Here is a 26,867-nt window from a genome sequence, read left to right on the forward strand (position 1 = left end):
GTATAAACCCTGTTACAACTTACAGTAATGGTAAACAATACTGTCCCTGCTTTGTAAAATAGACTGAATTTAATTTGAATTTCATTCAAACTATGTCAGTTCTCAGCAAATGCTGGTATCTTAATGTAAGAATTGTAAAAGGTGTTTGAACTGCATGAACACTAAAGCAACCCCCTCTTGATGTTTGAGAGAGTTCCAGCAATCAGAAAGGCTTCCCCTAGGCCCTCCTGTCCCAGGCAGTGCCCTGGCACACCCCCAGCCAAGGCCTGGCCTCTCTGGGACCATAAGGGTTGCTGTAATTTAAAAAAAAAAAACAAAACCAAAAAAAAAAAAACCCCAAACTCACTTCAGGTCACGCACTTTAATACAGTGTTACACATACAGAAAATTGTACGGGAAATAAATGGTAGGTTGAAATTATTCAATTTTATCCTGATTGCAAAACAGTCTCAAATCAAGAAATTACAGCATATTTACACATAGCTGATATTTTATATAAAATGCATTATTGAATTTACACTTTTTATGATTATAGAATAATACTTCATTATTGAGGACTAAACATCTACAGTAAGAATACTGAAAATAGTGCATATGAAACAACCAAGATAACTGTATTAATTGCCAAATAACCATTATTTTTTTTTTAATATCCCTATATATGTGTATACACTTTCTCTTACTTTATGTGTGTGAGTGTGTAGTCTTAAAATAAAATCCTTGCACTGTTGATTACTGTCTGCGCCCATATGGTATCATTTGTTGCACTGTATTGTTCTTTGCATGCACAGTCGCATGCTTGTGTAAGCCAAAATGCATGTTTACTGCTTGTCCCTGAAGAAGCATGATACATAACAACATAGACACAGACCTGAAGTATTTCATATTTGCCTTAAATGCTTGCTTCAGCCAGTACTACCAAACACGCTGTGGACTGGACAAAATTACAAGAGAGGACCTGATGAGTAGATTCTAGCTTTCTTTGCCTTGCCCTAAATAACTACAGCTGGTTGAACTACAACCTCAATATACGTGCTATGGAATTCTTAAGGACTAGTCATTTACTGATTTGTTTGAAAACCTGTCCTTCCAGCCCCACCAAATAGCTATCTATCTGTCTTGAATTTAATTTGACTTATTGCTGCTGCTTTTTCTATCCTTTAGCAGCAGGTTTTTCATATACAATGAGTGTAATAGCCATCCTCATCTCTCTTCTCCGGAGCAGCGCAGCCCCTGTGGGTTCACTGTTTCCAAAGGCTCCATTTTCTAGACTGCTGATGGTTCTCTTCCCTCCAGTTGGTCCATCTCTTTTGCAACAAGGGACCAAAAGCTCAGCACACCTAAGTTACACCTTAGTGATGCAGTAGGAATTGCTCCTGTGCTATCTAGTATCTTACAGGCTCTAGGCTTCAGTGTATAAACTCCAGCAGGGCGTAAGAGGGGAGGGACAACGCAATAGTCTCTCTAACGTTCAGCGTGTTACGTGCTATGATGCCTGTCAGTTCAGCAGAAAGTTACATCCACAGTCTCTACTTGTGTGGCAGATTATGCCTTCTACTAGTCTACTTTGTCATTCCCGAAGATTATTTTTTTTTGTCTGTCCCCTTTTCCAGTTTGCTCAGTATTTTAACTCTAAAATTTGCCCACCAACATATCTCTGCAGTTGAGCTTTAGTACCTTGTCTTTAGTTTGATTGATTGTTACAGAATAAAGTGTCCATCTATGAAGATGGTACTCTGGTAGATCTAGAACGGCCCCTTGTAAAAATCTTACTCTGTACAGCCTTCCCTTTTAAACGGGGTACCAGTAAGTACCCCACACTGCATTTTATGGGCTTTTCCCACATCTGCTCCAAAACAAATCAGCTAAACCACTCTGCCATCGCAGCAAAGTAAACGAGTAGTTTGAATTTGAGCACCACCAGAGAATGCCTGCTCTGCTCCAGCCCTCTGGTCATTCACAAAGTTGAAAGGGGTCTTAGCTGAAAGGGAATGTTTTATGAATTGGAGGCTGTTGCGAAGAAAAAGCAAAATGTTGGAAAAAGAGGATTTTCGTGCCCTGGTGAACGAAAACTAGTAACTCCATATACTGAAAATAGGAGCCAAACAGCGTATTACTCAAATTGTTCACAAAGGAATCACTGTAAGGCAAGTTATAAACGAGTTAAAAATATTCAGGCATGTTCTACAGTATCTGAAAAAGCATCAAGTGGAGTTTTTCAATGGTAATTGAGTTCACGGAATAACCTCAGTATTCCTAATATTTTTTAAAAATTGCACGTAACTTTATTACTAACAAAATGTAAGATACACAATAAGACTGGGATGTCACTCAGTGGAAATCCACCTTTGGACAAGCAAGATTCCAGACAAGATCTGAATGTAATTCAATTTACGAGTGTTACATTAATGATTGCCCGTAGTATTTTCTACACATAACTTTGAATATTAAAATTCTGCTTTTGTAATCAACTCCTACCTAATCATGTCTTCCAACAGCTGTCCGCCACGCTGAATCCACCGGAATTAGGTGCAGGAATAACAACCCCTTGTTTCTGCAGTTCACGTAAAACATCTAATATTGAATCCAATTCCACTCGAAATTTCTCCAGTTCTTGATTCTTCTGCTGTGCCAGTCTTCGCCACTGCTCAACCTCACGGGTCTGCCTCGCTTCAGTAACGCGCTGTGTTAGTTGGGTTGCCTGCAAATAAGAAGCAAGTCAGCATTGTGGCTTCCTTGTCAAATACTCGGGCAACGCTGCCCCTTGGCAAAGACATGCCGCTTCATTACATTTAATGCTCAGTCTCAAAGCCCAATGCTGACGTTAAGTGGAAACAATTTGTTCTGAGTATTTTTAAAAACTATATCATTTTGATAGCAATACATTCCTTGAAATATTTGCATTAATGACAGAAGGGTAGAATCCATTACTAACTAATGAGCCTCAGGAGAATTTAACTTGGCCTTTTCAAAGCAGCAATTAAAAGTTTGAATATTTAAGACAAAGCTGAGCCTATAACATAAACCCCTCTGTAATCAAAATTAACCTTCTGAATTGTCATTTAAATGTGTTAATTAAAAGAACACTCGGCAGGAAAAACAAAGCAAATCTGAATGGCATGTTGAGGGCTACTACTGTACTTTTAAAAACCACAAGTTCTATGAATTATCAGAAAATACCCTGTAGCCACAAAGGTCTGAGCTGCTGCAGATAAGAGTTTGAATTATTTTTTACATGAATCCATGGTATAATCCTATTAAATTACCCAAAATAAAAAGTGTCACAAGATATCAAAGTCTTCACACCACTATTATTTGTAATAGATTCTTTAAGGACACCTCTATCACTTAAAGGCCGTAGTTATTGTATTTGTAGTTTGATACCAAGGATAACCTGTTATTTCCTTTTTCAGCAATTAGTTACATTGTTCAGTTTGTTAACATTCAGTTGGGGGACTGTTCAGTGCTCCACTGCAGATGATTTAAGGTGCAAAACCCGAACAAACAAAACCCAAAGCTCAATACATAACGGTATATAGTAGCACCAGGAAAGATGAAATTACTTAGTAGTAACTGTTGCGTATACTACTATTTCTATTTTTTAAAAATACATTACAAAACATCTTGGTAAATACTATAGGTCAGATAATGAATTCATTGGAGACAGATCACAGACTAGGCAGCAGCAGACACACTACAGAAATGGTAAAGAAATTCTCGTGTTATACAAAAGCAAATGAATGGCATAAAAAGTAACTGTATTACAGTTGCCTTTAGCAGGACAGAATGTGAACAAAAATAATAAAATCATCAGTGGCGGCAGGGTTTGTTCTTAATCCAATGACTTGTTTTATGCACAGCTCTTTTGGGGAAGAAAATGAAAAATCTGATCTAGAAATGTATGAGAATAAAACCTTCTGTCATGAACAATTTGGTGCATAAAAGCGTATTCCTTGAGATCTGGTTTCAAAAGTGTAGAATAAACTCCACAAACTAAGAACTACTACAGGTTTGATGATCCTCCAGTCCAACTGGATCTTCCTTCTCTGAATTCATATATTTAAGTAAAACCTAAGTTAAAACACTAACGAAAGACAGTCTTATATTTAAGTGATGAAAGGGTTGAGAAAAAAAGATCTATATGAACTAGAAAACTGTTTCCAGATGATAGAAGCTCCCCAGATAGATGAAAAATCAGGATGGAGGCGATGACATAAAAAAGATGAAAAAAAATCAATGCAAAATTGTGTTAGCCATTCAAGGGATACAAATGTCAGATACAAGAAGCTGTATCACAAAGATCCAACCTTCAAAATCCAAATATACTTTGTGGAGGCTTTTTTTGTTGTTGTTGTTTTTGGGTATTAAAACCAGTATGTGGTAGACTGCCACAAGATATTTCTATACTTCTTATGCAGCTTTTCTGAATGTGACTTCTAGGACTAGAAAATCAAATTGCAGTTCAGCTGAGAAATATATCATAGCTTAACAAACTCTGCATTACAAACTCTCGTCGATTTTTCAATATCTAGCTTTCATTGTGTAACTGAAATACGAAATAACCGAATGATATAAAGGACTTCCAGAGGTCATGTGGTCCAACCCTCTGCAAAAACAAATCCTCCTTAGATCAGGTTGCGAGGAAGTTACGCACCTGATATGCACGTCATGCACAAGTTCTCTTAATCACCACAGCAAGGAAGTGCTGACTAGCACTGCATGGACATTCACGCGCATCAGCAGGCACCAAAGACAAAACCATTCCGTATCAAAAGTACTTTCCCCCCTCCAGTGTGGGCTAAATGAGCCTGTGCAAGTAACAGTAAAATTACAGTTAAACTGATAAACTGCTCTTGAGAAATAAATGCAGATATACTCTGGTGTACCTTTTGAATTTCTTGCTCTCTTACTGCACGTCTGGTCTCTATATGCCTGATTTTCTTTTCCAGGCCCAAGAAATGTTTCATTTCAGGACTCTGGCTCTCCTTAGCCTCTCTCAGTTCTTCCAACAATTTTGTCACCTACAGATTGAGAGAATTGATGAAAATTGTTATCGTTGTGTTAAGCAGTGTATATACCAAATTCCTTTCAAAGCCTATTTGCATTATTTAATCACTCCATTCAAAAGCTGCAGAAAGGAAGACATAAAAGAGAAATGTCCTTTATTCAAAAGCTTAAACACAGGCTCAGGGACTTAGATTAGCATCTTTCATGTGTAAGAAGTGGCCTGAAGATATGAAAATCTAGTCCTTTTTGATAAATCAAATCCTGTTCATAATATGTTTTGAAGTGATTATTCACAGTCGATTTTTATACTGCTAAACATACTGAAAAATTAATAGAGAATATTATGTTAGATGTTCTTACACAACCCCTTCTCACAGCCCGGATAAAGATCAAATATAAAAGGTACAGTATATTTCTAAGGAATAAATTAAGAAAAGACACGCTGCTAACAGACATGATTACAAACCCGCTTGGGTCTAATAATTGCTGGGTCAATTCAACTCTACCAATGACTTACAACTGGTTTTCTAATCCTCCAGAAATTCAGGTAAGTTTTCTTACAAAGCCCTACTGGTTTATTCTCATTCTTCACCTATCTTAAGTAACTTGATATTTCTTCACTTAACATCTGAAGTCCTTTTTGGTCACTTTCTTAACTGTATAAGTAAACTAAAGTAAAAGCTTTGAAGTCTTTATCCTTTATTATATCCCGTAGCTCCCCTTACCCAATACATCTGCGAACTGCTAACCCTCTTCAAGCACTCAGCCATCCTTGGCTTTCTGCTGCTGAATTCAAGTAGCTGGAAGCATTGTGTACTTCGTAAGATGTTGTCACTCTTACAGAGAAGTGACACCGAGATGGCTTACTATTATTTCCATTTTTTAACATGGTTTTCCAAAATAACAAGGCCTATATTATCACATTTTTGCCTGTTCATTACTCCAGCAGCTTTGAACCTGTGGACCAATTTCAGTTGTGTTTGTGAGAGAGAGGAGCAGAAGGCTTAGTTTTGTAACGTCTGTGAAAAATAAGTGTCTGCTGCTTGTCAGCCAAGTTGCCCCACTGAAGGGAAGGGCTGATGCGTGATCTCAAATACATAATTAAATACAAGAAAAATTAATGCAGGAAAGATGTTATGAGGGGGAAAAATGCCCCAGGAGAAAATGGGCTCCATACATTTTGCCAGCAATAGAACTATGTTAAATACAGAGCTGTCCTACGTGCAAGCTGTTATACAAGAGGAGTATATAGTTAAAGAAAAACATCCATGAACAGCGTTTCTGAGATTTGTGTTCAAATAACAGTCTTCCAGTGAGCCTCAGAAAAAAGCTGGCCTTTTTTGAGGTACCACCGTTACAGACAGAGGACTCTCAATCCTGTTACAAATGGTAGTGCTGTTCACTATCACGACTAAGTCCGTTTGCAGGTTTGGTCGTCTTCATTTTTCAACTTAACTTGTTTAACCATGTAATGCTTAAAATACATCTCGTAAGCAGCACAGCAATCATGCTAGAGGGCAAAAGCAAGGTTTTACTTCAACATTTCTCTCTGTATAGTCTTGCAATGATTTTTGTAACAAAGGCACTCTGTTACATTTTCTTAAATGCCAGCACCTCAAACTCAGCCTGTAACATGTGGGTCAGATAGGATGATCATTCTCATAACCATAGCTGTCATTAATAATCTGTAAAGCAAACAGTCACAGAAGAAACAAACATGTTGAATAACATTTGTCTCATTGTACTCTCGCCCCGTTTTCCCAGGAAGAAGTATTATATAGACTGAGACCACTGGAGTGAACCAAGCTTTGTACAGAAAGGCAACATGTATTATTAGATTCATAATATGAACCCAACGTCTCAGCCTTTATTCTGCAAATACAGAGCTTGTTTAACAGGAGATCTTTCTTCTCTCCCTACATACCCTCGCTTTTCTACTAATACATCACAACAGAGGTGGAACATTGCATAGATAAGATAAATACTGAATAAATTTAATGAGATTAAGATTAATTATATTAAGTATGTACTAAACACATACTGATACTTCTCTCATTTCTTCTAAATGAGGGCAGCAAACAAGGTTAAGCATCTGGAGTTCTCAGTCCCTTGCAGAATAGAAGAATTCTTTTTAATAACTCCTGCAGGTTAATTACTGTATTATCAAAATGAGGTTACAATTAGCAATGTTCATACATCAAAGAGATGGTGAATTAAGCATAGCCTATATCCCTCTCCCGAACAGGAGGTGATTAAGAGAAGAAAAAAAAAAAAAAAAAAGAGATTGGCAGCACTTCAAGAACAACAAAAGCATAGCCAATCGTTTGAAAAGCTTGAGCTACAAGACAGACAGTAATTTTACACAATATTATCCCAAAAATGAAAACATGACCAAGCGTAATTTTTCAATTTTATGCTATAAATAGAAGATTAAGAAAACCCTAGAATACCTCTCTGAAAAAACAGTGAAATTCAGAACTATTACAACTAACCCTTTTTTCTTCAGAGACTACAAGTTTCATAGATATCAAAGGAGAAAGCCAAGAATATAATTGCCTAAGTCAGTTTTATGGTAATGAAGGATGAAAAAAGGAAGGCTTTATCTAAACAAAGAATTCGAAAACAATAATAAAGTATCCTTTTAATAAAGAAAAAGTCCTGTGGTCTATTTACTACCCATCACAACTCTCAAAGAGGAGGCTATGAATGCTTGGATTAACCTGCTGATCAATTTTCATACAGAGGTCAGACATTTCTAACATCAAAAATAATAATTAAAAAAGATATCAAAGGCAGTCGAAGTTCCACCTTGTGTGTTGTGTTGTTCTCTTGCTCACATTAGAAAAATATATTGCATTCTCAGGTATAATTGATGTAAAGGCAACTGAGAAAGATACCGTTTCTAAGATCTATTTTACTATATAATTTGAGGCTTTACAAGGATGAAAGTGAAAACTGTTTTATCAGAATGAGGTACCCCCAATCCAAATTTAAATATACCTCTTTTTGTAGGAGTTCCTCTCTCATCTGTGAAACAAGAAGGGCTTCCTGATGTCTCTGTTGTTCACTGATTTGTTCCTGCAGATGTTTTATTAATATCTAGAAAAGATTAAAATAGTCATCATTAACATAAATACTCATGACAACATGTCAAACCCTGGACAGGAAAAATACGCCAAAAATATAATCAAGTATTGTAGTACTGCAGGTGTAAGTGATGCCTATGTTAACAATACTACCTCTAACACATGTGCATGTGTGCTATTAACCAATCCTCTACATGGATTGTTCAATAGCACAGATGTACATATGTAGTACATAAGTCCATGGCCCTGATGAGATGCAACCATGTGTGCTGAGGGCAAATATCACTCCTCCTTTCAAAAAGGGCAAGAAAGGGGTCACGGGGAACCACAGACTAGTCAGCCTCATCTCAATCCCTGGGAAGGTGATGAAGCAACTAATCCTGGAAACCTGGCTGGCACACGAAGGACAAGAAGGTGATGAGTATAAAGTATGGATTCACAAAGCAGAAGTCATGCATGACCAACTTGATAACCCTCTACGATGAAACGACTGGCCTGGCAGATGAGGGGAGAGCAGTGGGTATTGCCTACCTGGATTTCAGCAGTAAGGCTTTCAACACTGTCTCCTGTAAGATCCTCATAGAGAAGCTGATGAAATATGGGTTGGATGAGCAGACAGTGAGGTGAACTGCAAACTGACTTAAATGGCTGGGCCAGAGGGTGACAATGAGTGTAATGAAGTCTAGTTGGAGGCCAGTAACTCAGAGGGGTGTGGGCACGTGTAGAATTGTCAGTTCTGGGTCCAATCTTGAACAAGATCTTCATTAATGATCTGGATGATGGGGCAGAGCGTACCCTCAACAAGTTTGCTGATCACTTAAAACTGGGAGGAATGGCTGATAACACCAGAGGGTCATGCTGCCATCCAGAGGGACCTCGACAGGCTGGAGAAATGGGCTGGCAGGAACCTCGTGAACTTTCCCAAAGGGAAGTGCAAAGTCCTGCTCCTGGGGTGGAATGACCCCAGGCACCAGTATATGCTGGGGACCACCCAGCTGGACCTGGGTGTCCTGGTGGACACTAAGTAAACAAAAGGCTAACAGTATCCTGGGCTGCGTTGGTATGATTGTTGCCAGCTGGTCAAGGAAGGTGGTCCTTCTCCTCTACTCAGCTCTGGTGAGGCCACACCTGGAGTATTGTGTCCAGTTCTGGATTCCCCAGTGCAAAGAGACATGGTGCTAATGGACAGAGTCTGCAAAGAGTCATTAAGATGATGAAGGGACTGGAGCATCTCATATGAGGAAAGGCTGAGCGAGCTGGGACTGTTTAGCCTGGAGGAGAGAAGGCTCAGGGGGACCTCATCAATGTTTATAAATATCTGAAGAGAGTGTGCAAAGCCAACAGAGCCAGGCTCTTTCCAGTGGTACATAGCGACAGGACAAGCAGCAAAGGGCACACGCTGAAATACAGGAGGTTCTGTCCGAACATAAGGAAAACTTCTTTACTGTGAGGGTGACCAAGCACTTGTTTGGGTCTCGAAGCCCAGAGAGGTTCCATGCTTCCCAGAGTGGAATCTCTGTCCTTGGAGATACTCAAAAGCCATCCTGACATGGTCCTAAGCAGCTGGCTCTAGACAGCCCTGCTTGAGGAGGGGGGTTGGACAAGATGACCTCCAGAGGTCCCTTGCAACCTCAGCTATTCTGTGATTCTGTTAATACACATAGGCCCATTTTCAAAACAACAGATTCTACTTCAAATTACAAGAAAGTTTACAGTAATCTAGAAAGAAGTAACTTTAGCACATCTCTATATGTAATGAATGTATCTTACCTCTTGTGTTGAAATTCTGCTGTTTAGTTCAGCTACTTTAGAAGTAGAATGCTCCTTTGCGTGCTGGCAAAGAATCTTCTCCACTTCTCTCTGATGGGAAGCTTTCAGAGATGCAATGTACTCTGCTGTGTCTTCCTGTATCCTGAACAGATTGACAGAAAAATATGATGTAGTAAAGCAGCTACAGACAGTTCTTAAAAAGTGAGGCAAAGTTTCTTACTTGAACATACAAAATAGCAAAAATATTAAAGGTGGCATGTCTTTGAAATTTCGTAACAAAAGCTCGCAAGATAGCACCACCATTACTTCTGCTGCTCTGGAGGGATGACAGGGTGAGAAGCCTACAATGTTGGATATGTCCCTCATTTAACTAGAGGCAGCTAGAACACAGAAAAATTAGCCAATCATCTTTGTTTTTTTTTTTTTTGGCTCTTTTTATTAAAAAAAAAAATGGAGAGGAAATCACAATTCCGCTGTCCTATTTCAGGGTATGTATTTTAGAACAGAATGTGTTGCATTGTAAACATGCCAATTTCCTCTACTTTGACTCTGAAGGGATCTAAGGGAAAATGGGTGGTAAAGGTTTTACAGCTGGTCAAGTAAATCCCACTGAAAGCATAGCCAGCTTGAAGGAAAGTATGTATATCAAATATAGATGCTATACAACACAAATACAAAGCATCTGAAATGCAACAACGTATACTGAGATCTTTTTACTCAAAACCATGATGAACTGTAGCATTAATAAGAAGGATTAATACAGGTTTGCCTGCAGAATCACAACAGTGCACTGCTCTAAAAAAAAAAAACCAAAAACCAAAACCAACAAACCACACTCAAAAAACCAACCAGAAAAACTCAAAAAACCCCCCGCCAAACCAAAACCAACAGTAAAAATGAAATTCACAGACAACATTGGCCAAGCATAAGCTAGCTTCACACACGGCTGACATGTTAATGTGTCACTTCAATCCTGTATCAGCCAACACTTTACCTTTTTTTTAAAGGAACATGTTGAACATTTACCTTCGTATGTTATTTTCAGAATAAGCCAGTGTTGCCTGAGACTTCACCCTCTGCTGGTTCATTTCTAGAGACAGTCTTTCAAGCTGCTCTTTCAGCTGTGCGTTTTCTTGCAGAACTTCCGAGAGATTAGAATCAGAAAAGGTATGCGGTTGGTATATTTTGTCATCGTTGAAAATGCTTAGAAAGGGTTCGCTGTTGCTGGAATTCCTTTTATCTGTTGCTAAGGTATTCTTTTTCAAGATCTCTGTAGAGTTTTCCTTATTATCTGTTTTATTTCTCAAATTATTATCAGACAACATCGCCATCCTTTCTTTTTGAAGTTTCTCTACCGTTTTTGTCAGGTCTTGTATTTCTCTATTTTTGGTGATCAGCTCTTCATTTAGTTTTAACAATCTGTCTTTTGTGTTACCTTGTTTCATTCGAGAGTCTGTGGACTCTAAATCTTTATTATTCTTTTTACTTCTGAGTTTTAATTGGGAATTTTGACTTTTAAGGTTTTCGATTTCTGTCTGGAGGTTTTTAACGGTGATCTGATGGGTCTTCTTTAGATTCTGAAGCTCCTGTTCAAGTTCTGTAGAACTGGCTTTGTCACCATTCAGTTTTGGCGATTCACTTATAAATTTGTAGGCAAGTAGTTGCTCAAGTTCTACAAGTCTTTGCTCGTACTGGATCTAAGGGAGGGGAAAGGAAGAAGGGGAAGAAAAAAATGGTTTCCTCAAGTGTACATTTATTATTAGGCTCTTTTCATTATTCTTTAAAGTTCCTGCACATCTGAAGCAAGATTTCCTAAGATGGGATACACATCCGTATTACTAACAACACTACTCAATCCGTTCAGAAATCAGTGAGTGAAAAACCTATGTGAAGCAAACTTAAGTCTGCTGTAAAACAGAATTACTCAAAATGCTTACTACAAATTAATCCTCTGCTCACAATTAACACAGTAACTATGGGAAAGAAAATTAAATTGACAAAGAACTATTTCATTTTTATGTAATTGTGTTCCCTTCAGATGTTACCAACTTGGACAGGCAAAGTAAAATCTTATTTTAATATAGCAAGAAGTTTTTAGTTTTGTTAAAATCTGTCATTATATATTTGCCACGTGTCAGTTTGCAAACATTACTGTCATACGCCTCAAAATTGTACTTCACTTTTTAAAAATAATCTTAAAATTTAACAGGGCTGTCTTTTTTTTATTATTATTTTTTTTAAACATAGAAGTATGAATTCAGAGACACAGAATCTTTCTTCCTAATGAGCTGAGGAAAATCTCACCCTTCTTAATAGCCTGGATAGCCTCTGAGGAAAGCACGATGAGTTATTCACGTGGAGAAAATGAGGAACAACTGGCCAATACTTTTCTTTCCTGCTCTTTAAGTACCTGTGCAGTTCATCTTCCCATGAAGTAAAATGTCAGATTTTCATGCTTCCTAACACAAGTTTTAAGATTCACTATCATGTATTTTTTGGATAGAATGCTTAGTGTTCCCAGACGTTCCCCTCAAAAATGCCCAGTCAGCAGACCTTTGACACAACAGCCTTTGGCACAGCGAGGAATTAGGTAAGCAGCTACTCTGACCCACAGGATGAAACCCACTTATCTTAATTGCGAGAATTGAGTTATTATGCCTCAGGAACCTGTCCTATCAGTTTCAGTACTACTCTAACAATGTCAATGCTCTTTATATCTTAGATGCCAAAGCTACTGAAATTCTGGTTATAAATTCTTTGAGTATGTTTTCCCTTAAATATGGTCTTTGTCTTCAGTTTTCACTACTGCTCTGTGTTAGACCACGGTAACCTCATGACTGCTAACTGCAGAGTAGACTACTCAACAAGCCTCCAACTTTTACCTTTATTTTTTGAAATTGTTGTTCCATGGCACGGAGACTTTTTTTAGCTTCATCATCTTTACCTTCAAGTTCCGTTTCTAACTTTTTTATTCTTTTCTCCAAAAAATCCACTGTGTGTGTTTTAGCTGAAAGATCGTTAGTGTTCTCAGCAGCAGCAGCAGCATAAATCAAAGCAGGCAAAGAATTTGGATACCTTCTTTTAAGAATTCCTTCCATTTCTCTGATCTATCAAAAAGAAAACGAAGTCAGAAATCAAAAAGAATGGAGTTCTAATGAAAAGTGAACTGAAAGAAGTGACAGAACATTAACAAATGTCATCCACTTAAGCTGGGTGAAGAATGAAAGCTAGAGATGCATATGTTGAGAATTTTTTACATTGTTTACATTTAAGGTATTGTTTACAGAAAAACAAGACTCATCATCTCCTACTGATTGACTTATACATCTCCTTAAACAAAATATGGCTCTGGTCTTCAGATTGTCTTACATCAAATGGACCTTTTGTTTGCTTTCTCAGCACTTAAGTTGTATATGGCTCTTAATGCTCCTAAGTATTTGCTTTTTTTTCTGGACTTACATTCACATTCTACTTTTCCAACTGTTACAGAGATATTTCATAACATTATTGAAATTATTCTCCCAATAACATATTACATGTGTTTTATTTTGGAGTCTGCAATAAAATAAATTAACACCCTGCAGGCAAGGCTAATAACAAGCCCCTCTTTTTATCTATGGATAAGATATTCTTCGCATTATAATACTGCAGAGGCTCTTTCACATTTGTCCCACACCCCTACCAAATGCAGCTGCCATCTCCTAAAATTCAGAAAGGCCTGTTTCTTCCTGACTTTTACTCCCTAGAAATACGGATTTTAAGGTCTCTGCTCCTCCAGTTTTCATGAATCCGGAAAGAAATCCAACACAATTTAAACCCTCTTCTTGAATCAACATGGTTAAATTGGTCATAATGTTAAGGGGTTACTGAACATAGACAAAAAGAGTCTTAGAAGATAAACAGCAAGCTTGTGCGTGCTCTTGCAATCTTGTCCCTCTACAAGGAACTCTAAACAGTATTTTAACGTAAGGAATTTTAAAAGGGTTAGCTTATTAGAACAGAGTAGCAGAAGAGCCCTCGGTAAGTAAATAATTGCAGCTTTTTGTATTGAGTGTTCCATAGCACAAGTTACTTTATCATAGGGTTTCATTCAATGCTTTATCCTTGTGAAAGGGCTGGTAAGCATTGTAAGAGAATTTAACTGAAACAAAAGGTTAAATGAAACACAGCTCTATTATTGCATACTTGTCGCTCAAGGTCCTGAATTCTTTTAGCGTCTGCTGCTCTGTCTCGCAAACGTTTCTTCTGTTGCACACACTGATCTCCAGCTTCAGCTCTGAGCTTCTCAACCTATGCAATTTATGAGAAAATAAACTGAAATACATATTCAGAGACATTGTCCCGTAGTACAAAAGTAAGCATTTCAAATGCACGCAATATAATGGAAGTATTCTGCAACTGGTAATAGTAATTCCTGTACTAACTGATTCTTCAGGTTCTTAAAGTAAGTTACAGCTTCTACAAGCCACTTAAAATCAAAAGGAGCTGAAACTAGCTATAGAAATCTAGAAGAGAACTTCAGCTCTGGGACATTCTTATCTTCAGACCAGTAAGTGTGTTTCTTTCTACCATACTTCTAGTACGTAGGCTTGGTTAATAAGCTATAATATAAAGTACTACAGTATATTACATAAATTCAGGTGAGTTAAGGAAATAGTTTGTGATTTGCAAGGCTATGCTCTGTGATGAGATATAGAAACAGCCAAAAAGCAATGTTATGTGGTGCCTAAATAAATGCTGACTCAGAGGATCTGAGAGCTCATGCTTTTGCACTCCCATGAAGTCTGGCCATGAAGACTCAACGCTTTAATCTAAAATTGAATTCCCTACTTTTATCAGCCACTATGGTCATTGTACAGGGCTATTACAACTTGTACAGTTGGAAGTATTCCTAGCTTGATTTCTCTCCTATTGGCAATGTTAGCAGAAGTAATGCTTTTATGCCCACATAGTTTGACTAATTTGATTGTTCCTATGAAGTCAAAGCTCTTAATTGTTTTTAAACACCAGTTCCTCCCGGAGAAAATGCAAATAACAATATTTTCTTTCACAGCAACGATGTTTTGATTCAAGTTTGATAAGGTGGTGTTTAAGGGACCCCTTTCCCTGGCTGCTCTGTTAGAGACACCTCCTTTCATCTGTGATCTCTTTAATAAAACACCATGAAAAAATTTCAAGATCATTTTATCCTGGGTAAAACTCTTTGTATCTATGACTCTTAAGTCAAATCTACTGAGAAGCAGGCAATGCAAATCTCAGAACTATTCAAGATTTGTGTATTAGTCTTGCTTGCTTTATATTTTGAGTGTTTTGGCTTTTTCCTCCATATTAGAGCAACCAGAGAATTTTTCTAAGGAACAGAAGAGTTTAGAACCAGGATACTTAAGAGAAAAATAAGTGTTGCCTATGCTACAACAGAGTAAAAAGGAGGAAAAGAGAATGGCAAGAGGGATGTTCCAAGTTGTTAATGTAACAATGTACCTCCTTTTCTTAGTCAAGAAATTTGCAAGTTTTAAGGAAACGCACTACTTTTGTTTCCAGAAGCATCATCAAGGAGTTCAATACAAGCAAACCCAGGTTTTAAGCATTGTGCACTTGGCAATTACTGCTGCATATGCAGTAATATCTATTTTGCATATAAAGACATATAAATCCCACATTTGATTTAAAGCTTACAGATTTTACATGTATTTTTCTTGGAAAAATGGGATTATTATGGACAGAATTACAGTATACTCATCACTAGAAAAGAAATAATTTAAAGTTTCAACTTCTTAGATAAAGATAGATACTATCACCTCTAGTTTTAGTTTCTCAATTTCTTCTCTTGCATCTTTAAGACGGGCTGCATCTTTATCCAGAAGATCTTGATTTTCTGCATACCACTGAAGTCTTCTTTTCAAATGAGTAATTTCCTGTTTGTATGATTCTTCCATAACTTTAAATTCATAAGACTTCTCACCTACAAGAATAGAACATTTTTGTCTCATACGTAGTAGTACTCAATAGTTCACAGTTTACCATGGAAGGTGTTTAAAACAGAATCCCAGGGGGATCTATTCATGATCACATTTTAATAATCAAATTTCCAGTAACAACATGGATGACAATATAGCATATACACTTAGATATGTATTGACCATACTGCTCCCATTTAGGGACCAAGCATTTTGAGAAGAGAGATGGAGGCAAACATTACAGCTCTTAGCACTTGTGATGTCTGATATTGGAAGTGAAAGAGTCCAGTTTCCAGCCCTCTCTCATTAAGAAAACTAAAGTCAAACTGGAAAGAGTTCTGATAAGAATGTTGAAAAAAAGTCACAAGGCATAAGTTATAGGTAAAAAATGGGCAAGATCTAAATAAGAGACTAAGATGCAACATAGTAAATCTTTTCTTATGAACAGAGTTGTCATATAAATGGAATCATCTGTTTTCTATGCCCAATGGGAGATGGGCAAGAAATCAATAGGCAACAACAAAGAGTTTGGCTGGACACAGGAAAAGGCTTTCTAACAGAGTGCCAAAAGTACTGTAGTATGTCCTTCACTGTATGCTTTTATTAGAAGCTTATGTGGAAATGCTCTAGATGAATTTGACTAAGTAATATTTCAATAAGAAACAAGTTTTAATTACATATTTAGTGAAGCACAGAGTATGCAAAATTATTCAACAAAATGAAGGCGCTTTACCTGATGTGGATGCAACCTGAACTTTTGCTAAATCTCTCTCTTTCTTTGCTTGTCTTAAGTCTACCTCAAGAGCTTGCTTATCTTGTTTGAGATGTCTTATCTCTTCTTGTAATTTAGTTTCTTCCTTCTGAGTTTTAGAGAAAAGCGTAAGACAAGAAAAACTAAACATACATTGCCATACAAAAAACCTGAACATGTTTTTTCCACCATAAAATGATTAAATCACAACAGTTGCATCAGACCACTGCAGCAATGAGGTTTTCTAGTTTTGGTATTATTCTCAGGCCTTGCTATAGCACAGCATAGGAAAACTTAAGCTAAACATAAAAAAACACAGTTTTTTTTTTAATAAGTCTTCCATAATTGTCTTAGAAGTAGAAAACAACTGCCTTTTAGAGGGTCAGTAAAGAAAATGGCTTGATGTATTTCTAAGACTAAGACTGTAGCTTAAATGGACACATGTATTCTCCAATGGTTCATTTAACTACATTCTATTTCTTGCCATTTTCTGCACGCACTCTCTGTTCTGTTTGTTTACACGTGACCACTAGCAAACTTCACGACTAAGTAGGACCAAAGGTCTCAGTGCCAGCCTCTGGAGATGGAGACCCTTGGTCCTAGGGATCCATAGGTACAGGGAGAAGCAACTGTGGGGGTTGAGATTTTGAGTGCAGCCAGTAGATAGACCAAGCGTCTAGGGCCAGCAATGGCCAGCATGTACATGTATTTGGCGTTACTGCTACTGAACTCCTACCCTGATCTGCTAAACAGGATCAGTCCGTATGCACTCCTGGTGTTTCCAAGAGTACTGTGTGTATTTCTGTGGTGTGGACAAAGGCACTGCTCTCTCTGTTATCTGTGTGCCTGACCATGTCAGTGTTATCTGCGTGTCTCTCTCCATCTTTGGATCTTGTGTTCAGTCTCATTACAGGCTGAATCTAAGGACAGGGAATTGTAGCAGCAGCACTTATAAGGTTGGAACTAGGGGAGCCCCCGGAGTCTTAAGAGGTCAAAGTTAGCTTTATCAGACCCCACTGGTCCTGAAGCTCACTCACTTCAGATCCTCTTATCACCACCTACCTAACCAGTTGTTTTGTTTGGCTTTTTTTTTTTTTTAATTAAAAAAACCCCAAAAACAACAGAAGAAGCAGCTTTTAATTTCTGGTCTATCAGAGGAAGTATGTAGCAGAACAGCCCCCGGTTGCAGTAAGCAGAACAACAGAAGTTCCTGAAAACCTTTAATTTTAACATAAAGCATACTAAACATCCTTCCTCAAAACCACAAGCACCTGTAGGACTACAAAAAAAAAAAAGTTACATTAGTGAGTAACAAAAACAACAGAAGAAGCAGCTTTTAATTTCTGGTCTATCAGAGGAAGTATGTAGCAGAACAGCCCCCGGTTGCAGTAAGCAGAACAACAGAAGTTCCTGAAAACCTTTAATTTTAACATAAAGCATACTAAACATCCTTCCTCAAAACCACAAGCACCTGTAGGACTACAAAAAAAAAAAAGTTACATTAGTGAGTAACAAATGATTCTTTTCACTCTGGTGTTCTTTTCTAGAACTTACTTTGTACAGAGCAGGGATAAACACTCTTGCGGATTTGACTTATGCAGAAAAGCTATAGAGGTATCACTACTTTCTGCAAGCTCTCACAAGGTATCTCAGAATTGCCAGTAAACATGGCAAGACTGCACTTCTTTCAGTGAATCTGTGTCTTAGGGAATTTATGCTAGGGTTCATCTGATGAGACATTTACGATGACACAAACGTGGCAAATACTAGCATGCTCCACTGCTCTCTTCACTGTAGACATTATTAGTCTACAGTATGGATGGTTATGAATTTTTTAAGAACATGTGAAAAACAGGCTTGGCATATACCTACCTGTGCTGCTCGAAGCTCTGCAATCAATTCTGTGAAACTGTGATTTCTAGCTGGCTCAGAATCCTGCACACTCCGTGACTGGATATTATTAGTCTTTTCTATCTTTTCTCTAAATGTTAACAGCAAAAACATTTATGCAATGAGGTGACTTGGTGTACTGACAGTGGCGTACTGAAAAATAAACACAACCTGGCCTTACCCCCACCCCGGTACTACAAAGTCAATCTGTGCAATGTTAAAAACAAAGAAAGAAGCAACTATGCAGTACATCTTTATACAAAAGAATTCCACCTGTAGGGTGCAATCTGCTCACCTTGCACAAATGTGTTTGTTGGGACTACACGAGGGAGGGAAACAAAACCTACTCTGCCTCAGTGGAATTCATCTATGGCAAAGATTTGTAAATCAGGAATACAGACAATTGCTAGGTTTTTTCCTCCTTACTAGCACAGGGTGCAAATCTTACAGGACCTACAGTGCAGTGAAGCTGATAGTTCCTCCACTACCAGAACCTCTTGTGGCCCCTCATCTACTGTGTATCTTACAGCAGTATCAAAAGATTTTGACATGTAAGCAGAGCCATAATACCAGAGCCATAATATCAGAACAAGTGTAGCATATGTATTACGCACTGATATGAATAAGAATATTTGAATTTTAGCACTGGAATAGTCCCCAAATGGAAGACTAGTCTTCCCGCAGGTTTGCAAGATCAGCAAGAAGACTAAGAATTAAAGTCCCATGATGAACACAAATCAATTCTCAAAATAAAATACAAAACCACAAACTCAAGAAACACTGGAAAACATGCAACTGACAGACTCTGCAGTGATTCTTCTAAATAAAAATGATAAACACAGCTGAAAACTCCAGAGATTTTAGGTTGGGTGTTTAAATAAGCCTACCTTACGGTGATTAATTCAGACATTAAACACTGATTCTCCTTAAACATTCGTTCCTCATTTTTTTTGTTTTGGATCTGTAGCTCTTTCATTTGTTTGTATAACCTCTCATTTTCCTAAGATGAGACAGACAAAGTTAAAGAATGTTCATAAATTACTGTTTTATCCAGTTCAAAACCAATTGTCTATGACTTGCATAGTTTGCCTACTGACACAGTGCAAGCAAACACTAGATGTTTTATTACTAAGTTCTAAAATGGATATCTACTTTCATCATCTTTATGCTAAAGCAGTATACAGAATCACAGAATTTTCAGAGTTGGGAGGGACCTCTAGTGATCATCTAGTCCAACTCCCCTGCTAAAGCAGGATTGCCCAGAGCACATTCCTCAGGACTGCATCCAGGCGGGTTTTGAAAATCTCCAGAGAAGGAGACTCCACAACCTCCCTGGGCAGCCTGTGCCAGTGCTCTGTCACCCGAACCGTAAAGAAGTTTTTCCGTGTATTTGAATGGAACTTCCTATGTTCCAACTTGTGCCCATTGCCCCTTGTCCTGTCACTGGGAACCACCGAGAAGAGTCTGGCTCCATCCTCCTTCAACCCACCCTTTAGATATTTGTAAGTAATAATAAGGTCTCCTCTCAGCCTTCTCTTCTCCAGGCTAAAGAGTCCCAGCTCTCTCAGCCTTTCCTCATAAGGGAGATGCTACAATCCCTCAATCATCAGTGACCTCTACAATCCTGTCCAAGTGTCTGTTCACCCCAGCAAACCTAGCCCAGTTCCTCTGCAAAGCTATCCCAACTATATTCTAAAACCACATACATGGATGGGTGCTGATAGATCAGAGCTTAGACTGCATATGCTCCAATCCCGTGGACACAAACCATAACCAATTCGGGATGCTCACAGTCATACCAGTAAGACATTGCGCCTATAACAAGAAATGCTGCTGAGCAGCAGCTGGAAGCCAGTTAAACTAACCTATTTGATTTTACAACTGCAAGTATTCAAAGCGACTATTAAGCTTGCATTATCTATTTCTACACTTGACTAAGTAATAAAAATCACGCACGCTAATAAGGTTTCCTTGAAATCAGCTGCTCAGATCCTGTAAAAAACATCTTAAAAGCAGAACCCTCCAGATTCCTAATTTTTCTTAAAAATACTAGTTTTCTACTACATTTGGGGCAGAAAGTCTGTGGTTATTTAGTGGCCATAAAATGTTTTCCCAGTTCTCAACTGACAATTCAGTGTATTTTTTTTACAATTTAGAACAGTTACATGGAATCATGGAAAAACTTAGCCTAAACCAGACATGTGAAATATTTTTTAAACGTGCAATACATGTTTGCCCTTCACACCTAAATTTCATCCACTTTTTAAATAGCAAGACAACTGTTTTCAACAGGAAAGTAGTAACCATTAAATGATTTTGTTTCTGAAACTGTCTAGAACACAGCTCAATATGCTGTGTGGTATACCTGCTGATAACCTTGAATAATGACTTCTTGATCTTCGATTTCTTTTTGTATTTGTGCCAGTTTTTCTTCAGTGACAGGAACTGTTGCTGTATGATGGGTCCGTCTCTTTTCTTGAGTCAGCTCTTCCATACTTCTTAGCTTTCAGAAAAAAAAAAAGACATACAATTAATAAGAAAGTTTTGTTAGCAATATGGAATTTTCTACAAGACTATATGTTTATAATATAAATAGGTCAATCTTTTCATTAAGGTATGAAAGCAGACCAATGAGGCAATTTAATTATTGGAGTTTTACAGAAGCATTATGAAACAGGAACAGAGTATAAAAGGTTTGGGAAAAGTTAACAAAGTTTTACGCTCCCTCTTCTGGGAGGGTATCGTGGAATCACCCTGCGAATATGCCATACAGACAAAACACAGCATTGAAAAATGCATCCAAAAAATGAACAATATCTCACCATATAGTACCTTATCCATAACAAGTGGGATCTGTTAATCTCTTATTCTTTTTTTTTTTTAACCTAAGAGCGAGTTAAATATTTGCAAAAATACTGCTGCAGAACTCTCAAAATAGCAAACTAAGGGAACTCAGGATAACACAGTTTATCTCTGTAGAAAAAAAAAAAGATCATGTCTTATGGGCAATAAACGTAACAGCGGGTATACATTTACAAACCAGGAGTGTGTATATAAATCTGGATTTTCTGCTCATTAACAACTCATGTAAAATAGCACTAATTTAATTTTCAGAAGCAGTGTTTCACCTGTTCTATAGTAACGGGATACAAGATGATAAAATACCTTACTCTGGAGAACATAGTTTTCCTGACCCAACCGAGAAAGCTCCTTTTCATGCTGTGTTTTCAGTTCTACTATCTTTGCCTCCATTTCTTTCTCTTTTTGTGAAACTGTGCTGGTTAGCTGTTGAATCAAATCACGAGCTGTGTTCAGGTCTTCCTCTGCAACTTGCACTCGTTTTAGCAAATACAGTTCTCTATCACAACTTTTGATAGGAGAAAATGATAAATCCTAATGAAGAGAAAAATTTGGGGAAACATTCCACTGAGCTGATTGTTTACCAAAAATTCCGCTCATCAATTTTATTTAACTGGCTCTTGGCAACCACATAAGGCACCTGAAAAAAAAATAACCCAAACCCAAAATTCTAATAACAAAACATCCTGCATTTACTTTAATGAATTACTTTCTCATTTCTGAAATATGTATATGAGGAAAACAAGCCAAAAATCCCCAAGAAACAAACACCTCTCATATAAGAGCCACTACACAGCTACCAGAATTATTCTATTATGCATCTTACTTTTTGAAAAGCAGTAATGATTTAAGTATTCAATGAATAATTTTCTAAACAATTTATAAGGAAGAAGGAAAACCTGCAAATTCAGTCATTTTGGAGTCAGAAGATACCATTAAATATTCAATGCAATGCAAACATAAAAAGGCCCCAAACACTAGTACTATTTAACATTCATAACAAAATACTTTTACTTAAGAGGCTTATTTAAAATTTTCCCCTTTTCTACCACAAAATAGTAATTTTTAGAAATTAATAAGCATTCCAACTTTAAGTATATCGAACCACACAAGTAATAGAATTATCCAAGCAACAGAAAAGCAGCATGATTATACGTGCATATTTTAAAAGCAAAACCTAGCATTTGACCAAAGGGAAGTCTTTATTCAGTATTTCAGCATTTGCTAATCTTGTGATAATTATTAAAAGTTTTGACAAAATATGCTTGCAAACCAAGTTGTACATACTATAGTTAGAAGCATCACTGATTATTACTTACATGCTGATACTGCCTGCTATAATCCACAGCTTGGTGTCCAAGATTATTAACAACTGATTGGCCAGACATAACTCTGTTAATACTTCCCTTTGAAGTTTGTTCATTTGTTGCAGATCTTATTATCCTAGTAGTAAATAAGGTTTCTTCATTTAGGCAGAAAATAAAATAGAACAAAATTAAATTCAGAATTTAATGCCCTTTCAAAAAAATGTATTCATGTGATCCACCCCTTAGGCATATAAATTAAGTATTCTACAAACTGAATTTTGAATTAAATATAGAAACTTGAGAGCAACGAGACATTATGGAAAATGTTGTAGGTTTTTTTTTTTTTAAGTAAGGCACTGATGACAAGATAAAACAAAACCCAAGGGAAGAAATGAAACAAGTAGCTGAATAATAAATCTTTCATGAAACAAGGTTAACCTCAGTTCTCTGCTCGAGAAGTGGCCAGTAATCTAAGTATATAGAAATACAACCTATTTCAAGGTGTGGTAAAGGTAAGACACAGCAATTTTCAAAATGGACTTTGGAGTGCAGACAGCATACAAAGACATGCAGCACCTATTTGTTGCATAAAGTACCAACTTGACTGGAAATTAGAAATCAGGGAAGTTCCCCCTAGAGAGTAACTAACATACATGAAACTATTCACACCTTAGTCTTATGAAATGCAGATAATAACTACAACTGCCATTTCATTTCTGCCTACAGCAGTTTAAGCTAAGAGCTCCTGCTTAGTAATGTTATGCCTGAAAACAAACAGGCAATGATAATTTTCCAAATTTAATACTTTTTACAATTCTCAGACTACCCCCTCATAAAGGTGTTCCCTTAGCAATGATGATTAGGGGATTGTTTGATTCAATGCCATTCTCCTTCTAGCTATAGAGGTCCCTGCAGAATGGATCCTGGTGAGATTAACTTCTGAAGTCACTTGAAACTGCCACAGAGAACAGTTATAGCTAGAGAGGGAAGAACATATTTGACGCTAATGGCCTCCTTTTCTTGGGACTTGTCATTCACTTCACCATCTCCATCTGGCTGTACACCCTCCTCCAGAGAGTGGCATAGCAATACACTGAGGAACTAAGGTCCCTTAGTTTGACAGCTGCCACTGAAGCATCTCCCTAAGACGGGGACCATAATCATAAACCGCTTTTCCCAACACTACTTGCAGAGTTTTTAAAAGCATTACATGCTAGAAGTGTGCTAAAACCTGGGCATTCGTTATTTTCCCATGCCTCAGAAATAGCAAACATCATCTGCAAAGATGCTAAGCTGAATTATCTCATGAAACTCCTCAGGGTTCACCCAAAAATAAAAAAAGTTCAGTCCTTTACTTGCAACTCAGCTTTCACAGTACTACACTGGTATTCTCCTTTCTTTAGCTTTACAAGAGACAGGAACAGAAAATAGGACTTTCTTTTTAGTGCTTTCTTTGTACTCTAGGAAAGCAAAGATAAGAATAAACAGCTGAGAATAGAAATTCGGCATCACACACAGAAGTTAGTGTGTCAGCAAAGCCTTGCATTTACTGTAATGAAAAATGTAACTTGTAGATACTTATTTTTGGACATCAGCTTTTTCTATTGTTTTGGTCCTACTGGTGAACAATAGGTAAGTCTCAAACACAGTGATAGTATATGTGAGCGGAAATGAAACAAGACTACAGTGCAAAACTTTATTTAAAAGCCTCTCGTCCAGCAACTTCATGCTGATACAGAAAAAAATTCTGCACTTAATTGCATTTGGGTTTAGATTTCTTCTACAACATTTTGAAATGTGGGTACGTTTTTCTTTTTTTCTTTAAATGTGAAGAATGAACAGCAAAGCTCTCTGGCTTTTAAAACTCAGACTCGTTACAACAGAATTACCTTTAGATCTTGCTCTATCTGCAGGACTTTTGGCTTTCACACTGGTCTTTTTGAAAGTTTCTTTTGGTGCTTTCTTTTCATTAGCTGGAAAAGACTGTTTTGAGAGCGAAGCAGGTTTCCCATACCCAGAACTTCTAACCACCCCATGAGGACCATATGAAGATTTCTTTTTATGTAAAGGTGCTGGACTTCTTATATTCTTGTGTAACATTGGTTTAGTTGTCATTGATTCTGATCTTTCATTCTTCAAGGAACAAGATCGAAGAGCCTATGATAGAGCACATTCGTTTAAAACAATTTTTAGGCTCTAGTGTGATCTGAAGGTAGCTTTCCTTACTAAAATAGCACAGAATCAATTACCAGAATTACACAGCTGTAAAATTCGGGGCAGCAGGAAGCATTATTTTTAACCAAACTAATAGTACGTCATTTTGCAGAAGTTTACTACTTCAGAAGTATACATAGTGCAGGTATTTTATACTGGTTCTGTTTAGCTGTTGTGGGAAGTTGTATGACGTTACAGGATCTGTAGCTGACCAAAGCAGGCAGCTCATGACTAAAGGCTAATCACAGTGAACACAGAAACCCAGCGATGAAGACAGGAACAGTGGCAGGCAGAGGAACCTTACTAAACCTGATCATTGAAAACAGAGCATGCAACTCCTAAGCCCAGCAAATAAGGAAGCTTAACCTCTTGGCCCTGGTGGGAAACCCATCAGGATGAATCAGCCAAACAACCTCTCTCCCTGCAATGCTTTGCGGACAGAAGCAGTGATTGCCTAAAGGAGCATGGGGCTAATTTAGGGGATGCAGGTAGAAGAGAATTTGGGGATGCAGGGATTTGGGATTGTGTAAATCTTGTTATGGAATGCTGGAGAGGATTGTGGGAATGTGCAAAACTTAAGGGATGTTTAGGGAAAGGACAAAAGCTAGGTGAAGGGAGAGATTAAAGTGGATCAAGTAGGAACAAGTGTGGGAAACAGAGGGAAAACAAGATTAAAGAAGCTAATGACATGACCAGGTTGCTGGTCAGTACGGTTGTCTGACTAAGCCCTACATTGATCGTTGCAGTCTCTCCTATATTCAGTGAACTGTATTTCTAACTGTCCTCTCTGTAGGTATGCTCTCTATTCTGAGCCCGTGTGGGTTTAAACATGTCCCCCCAGTAGGAACACGTGCTCAGACTCACTACTAGCTTGAGCTGGGGACATGGAACCACAGTAGTGTTGCACATATTCAGCTGGGAATCCTGCTGGTCCCAGAGTCCACTGGATTGGGCTACCTCTAACAACAGCAATGGTAACATGAGAGTTTCAAAAAAAACCAGGAAGTCTCTCAATTTCTAAACATCAGAGCACAATCAAATAACAGGTAGTCTAAAAATACACACAGTTTAAATGTATTTCCATATAATAAAAATCTTGTTGATATTACTTACTTGTTTAGTTTTGCTGCCGTGTTGTGGAAGTGGAGAGTCTTGTACTATTATTTCTCTTAATACATCAGGCTGTACTTCACTGGTCTGAATTTCTTTCTCAGTCACCCTCTGAACGTTATCATCATTCACAGCTGTCTGCAGAAAGATGCTTTCTTCTCTGTTAAATTTTTCAAATAAGTTTGTCTCCCAAACTGTATTATTCTGGTGTTCTTTAAAGGGTGAGTGGCTGATGAGGTCATTTGCTGTGCTGCCTACCAGTTTCACAGGACTACAAGAGAAAGCAATAAAGTCTTATTATATGACTTTTACCTTTTGATTTTCTATTACTCTGGAAAAAGTGGGCCATTTTTCCTTTAGGTATCAGCTGTAAAGACTGCTTGAATTTGAAAGAGCCACTAGGCTCCTTTTAAGAACCGCCTTGCAAATTTAGTTATACAGATTCACTTCCACACTATGCAACAAGAGCCGTTTCCCAGCAGTGACTTTTTGTGGAGGTACCACACTCAGCTAACAAGATGAACACCTGCAAGCATGCTATTAATGCTAATAAAACAATGAATGGTAATTTCTGCTGGGTGCAGCTGTGCGATAAGCTCCCAAAATGCGTTTCCTAAGCATGATCTATTTCTGACAGTTCCAGGGCCTGTGCCTTCTGCTCTAGATGCAACAGCTGGAGCAAATCAGGAGGAGTTGTGGACCACAAGTTAGTAAGAATCATGAGAGTAAGCAGAATAAGAGGATTTGGTGATAGATTATGGAGGCTGGAGAGCTAGGATAGGATGTGGGTATGGGGAGGGGGAAGAGCAGAAGACTGGGAAAGCAGAGATCCTAGCTGTGGTAGCTGTGAGAGTGAGGAACACTCCTCCCCATTATTTGGCAAACATTGATGCTTATCACTCAAAGTTTGGGAATC

The 26,867-nt window shown here is 37.8% G+C and overlaps 1 protein-coding gene across 1 annotated transcript in view; it reads right to left on the bottom strand.

Annotated features, from left to right (window-relative positions):
- Nucleotides 1-2,449: 2,449 nt before the first annotated feature.
- Nucleotides 2,450-26,867, bottom strand: part of CEP162 (centrosomal protein 162kDa) — a 47,889-nt gene continuing 23,471 nt past the window's right edge. The window contains exons 12-27 of the mRNA XM_009887475.1: nucleotides 25,955-26,222; nucleotides 24,517-24,784; nucleotides 22,640-22,782; nucleotides 21,627-21,854; nucleotides 20,827-20,964; nucleotides 19,349-19,461; nucleotides 18,444-18,552; nucleotides 16,554-16,680; nucleotides 15,662-15,825; nucleotides 14,049-14,153; nucleotides 12,746-12,970; nucleotides 10,890-11,560; nucleotides 9,864-10,005; nucleotides 8,008-8,106; nucleotides 4,887-5,021; nucleotides 2,450-2,701 (exon numbers count right to left, since the gene is read on the bottom strand). Coding sequence (XP_009885777.1) covers nucleotides 2,483-2,701; nucleotides 4,887-5,021; nucleotides 8,008-8,106; nucleotides 9,864-10,005; nucleotides 10,890-11,560; nucleotides 12,746-12,970; nucleotides 14,049-14,153; nucleotides 15,662-15,825; nucleotides 16,554-16,680; nucleotides 18,444-18,552; nucleotides 19,349-19,461; nucleotides 20,827-20,964; nucleotides 21,627-21,854; nucleotides 22,640-22,782; nucleotides 24,517-24,784; nucleotides 25,955-26,222 — 3,154 coding nt within the window. The 3' untranslated portion in view covers nucleotides 2,450-2,482. The remainder of the gene's footprint in view (nucleotides 2,702-4,886; nucleotides 5,022-8,007; nucleotides 8,107-9,863; nucleotides 10,006-10,889; nucleotides 11,561-12,745; nucleotides 12,971-14,048; nucleotides 14,154-15,661; nucleotides 15,826-16,553; nucleotides 16,681-18,443; nucleotides 18,553-19,348; nucleotides 19,462-20,826; nucleotides 20,965-21,626; nucleotides 21,855-22,639; nucleotides 22,783-24,516; nucleotides 24,785-25,954; nucleotides 26,223-26,867) is intronic.

The sequence above is a fragment of the Charadrius vociferus genome, unplaced genomic scaffold (genome assembly GCF_000708025.1).
Source record: "Charadrius vociferus isolate BGI_N301 unplaced genomic scaffold, ASM70802v2 scaffold185, whole genome shotgun sequence".
In the NCBI taxonomy this organism is placed as follows: domain Eukaryota; kingdom Metazoa; phylum Chordata; class Aves; order Charadriiformes; family Charadriidae; genus Charadrius; species Charadrius vociferus.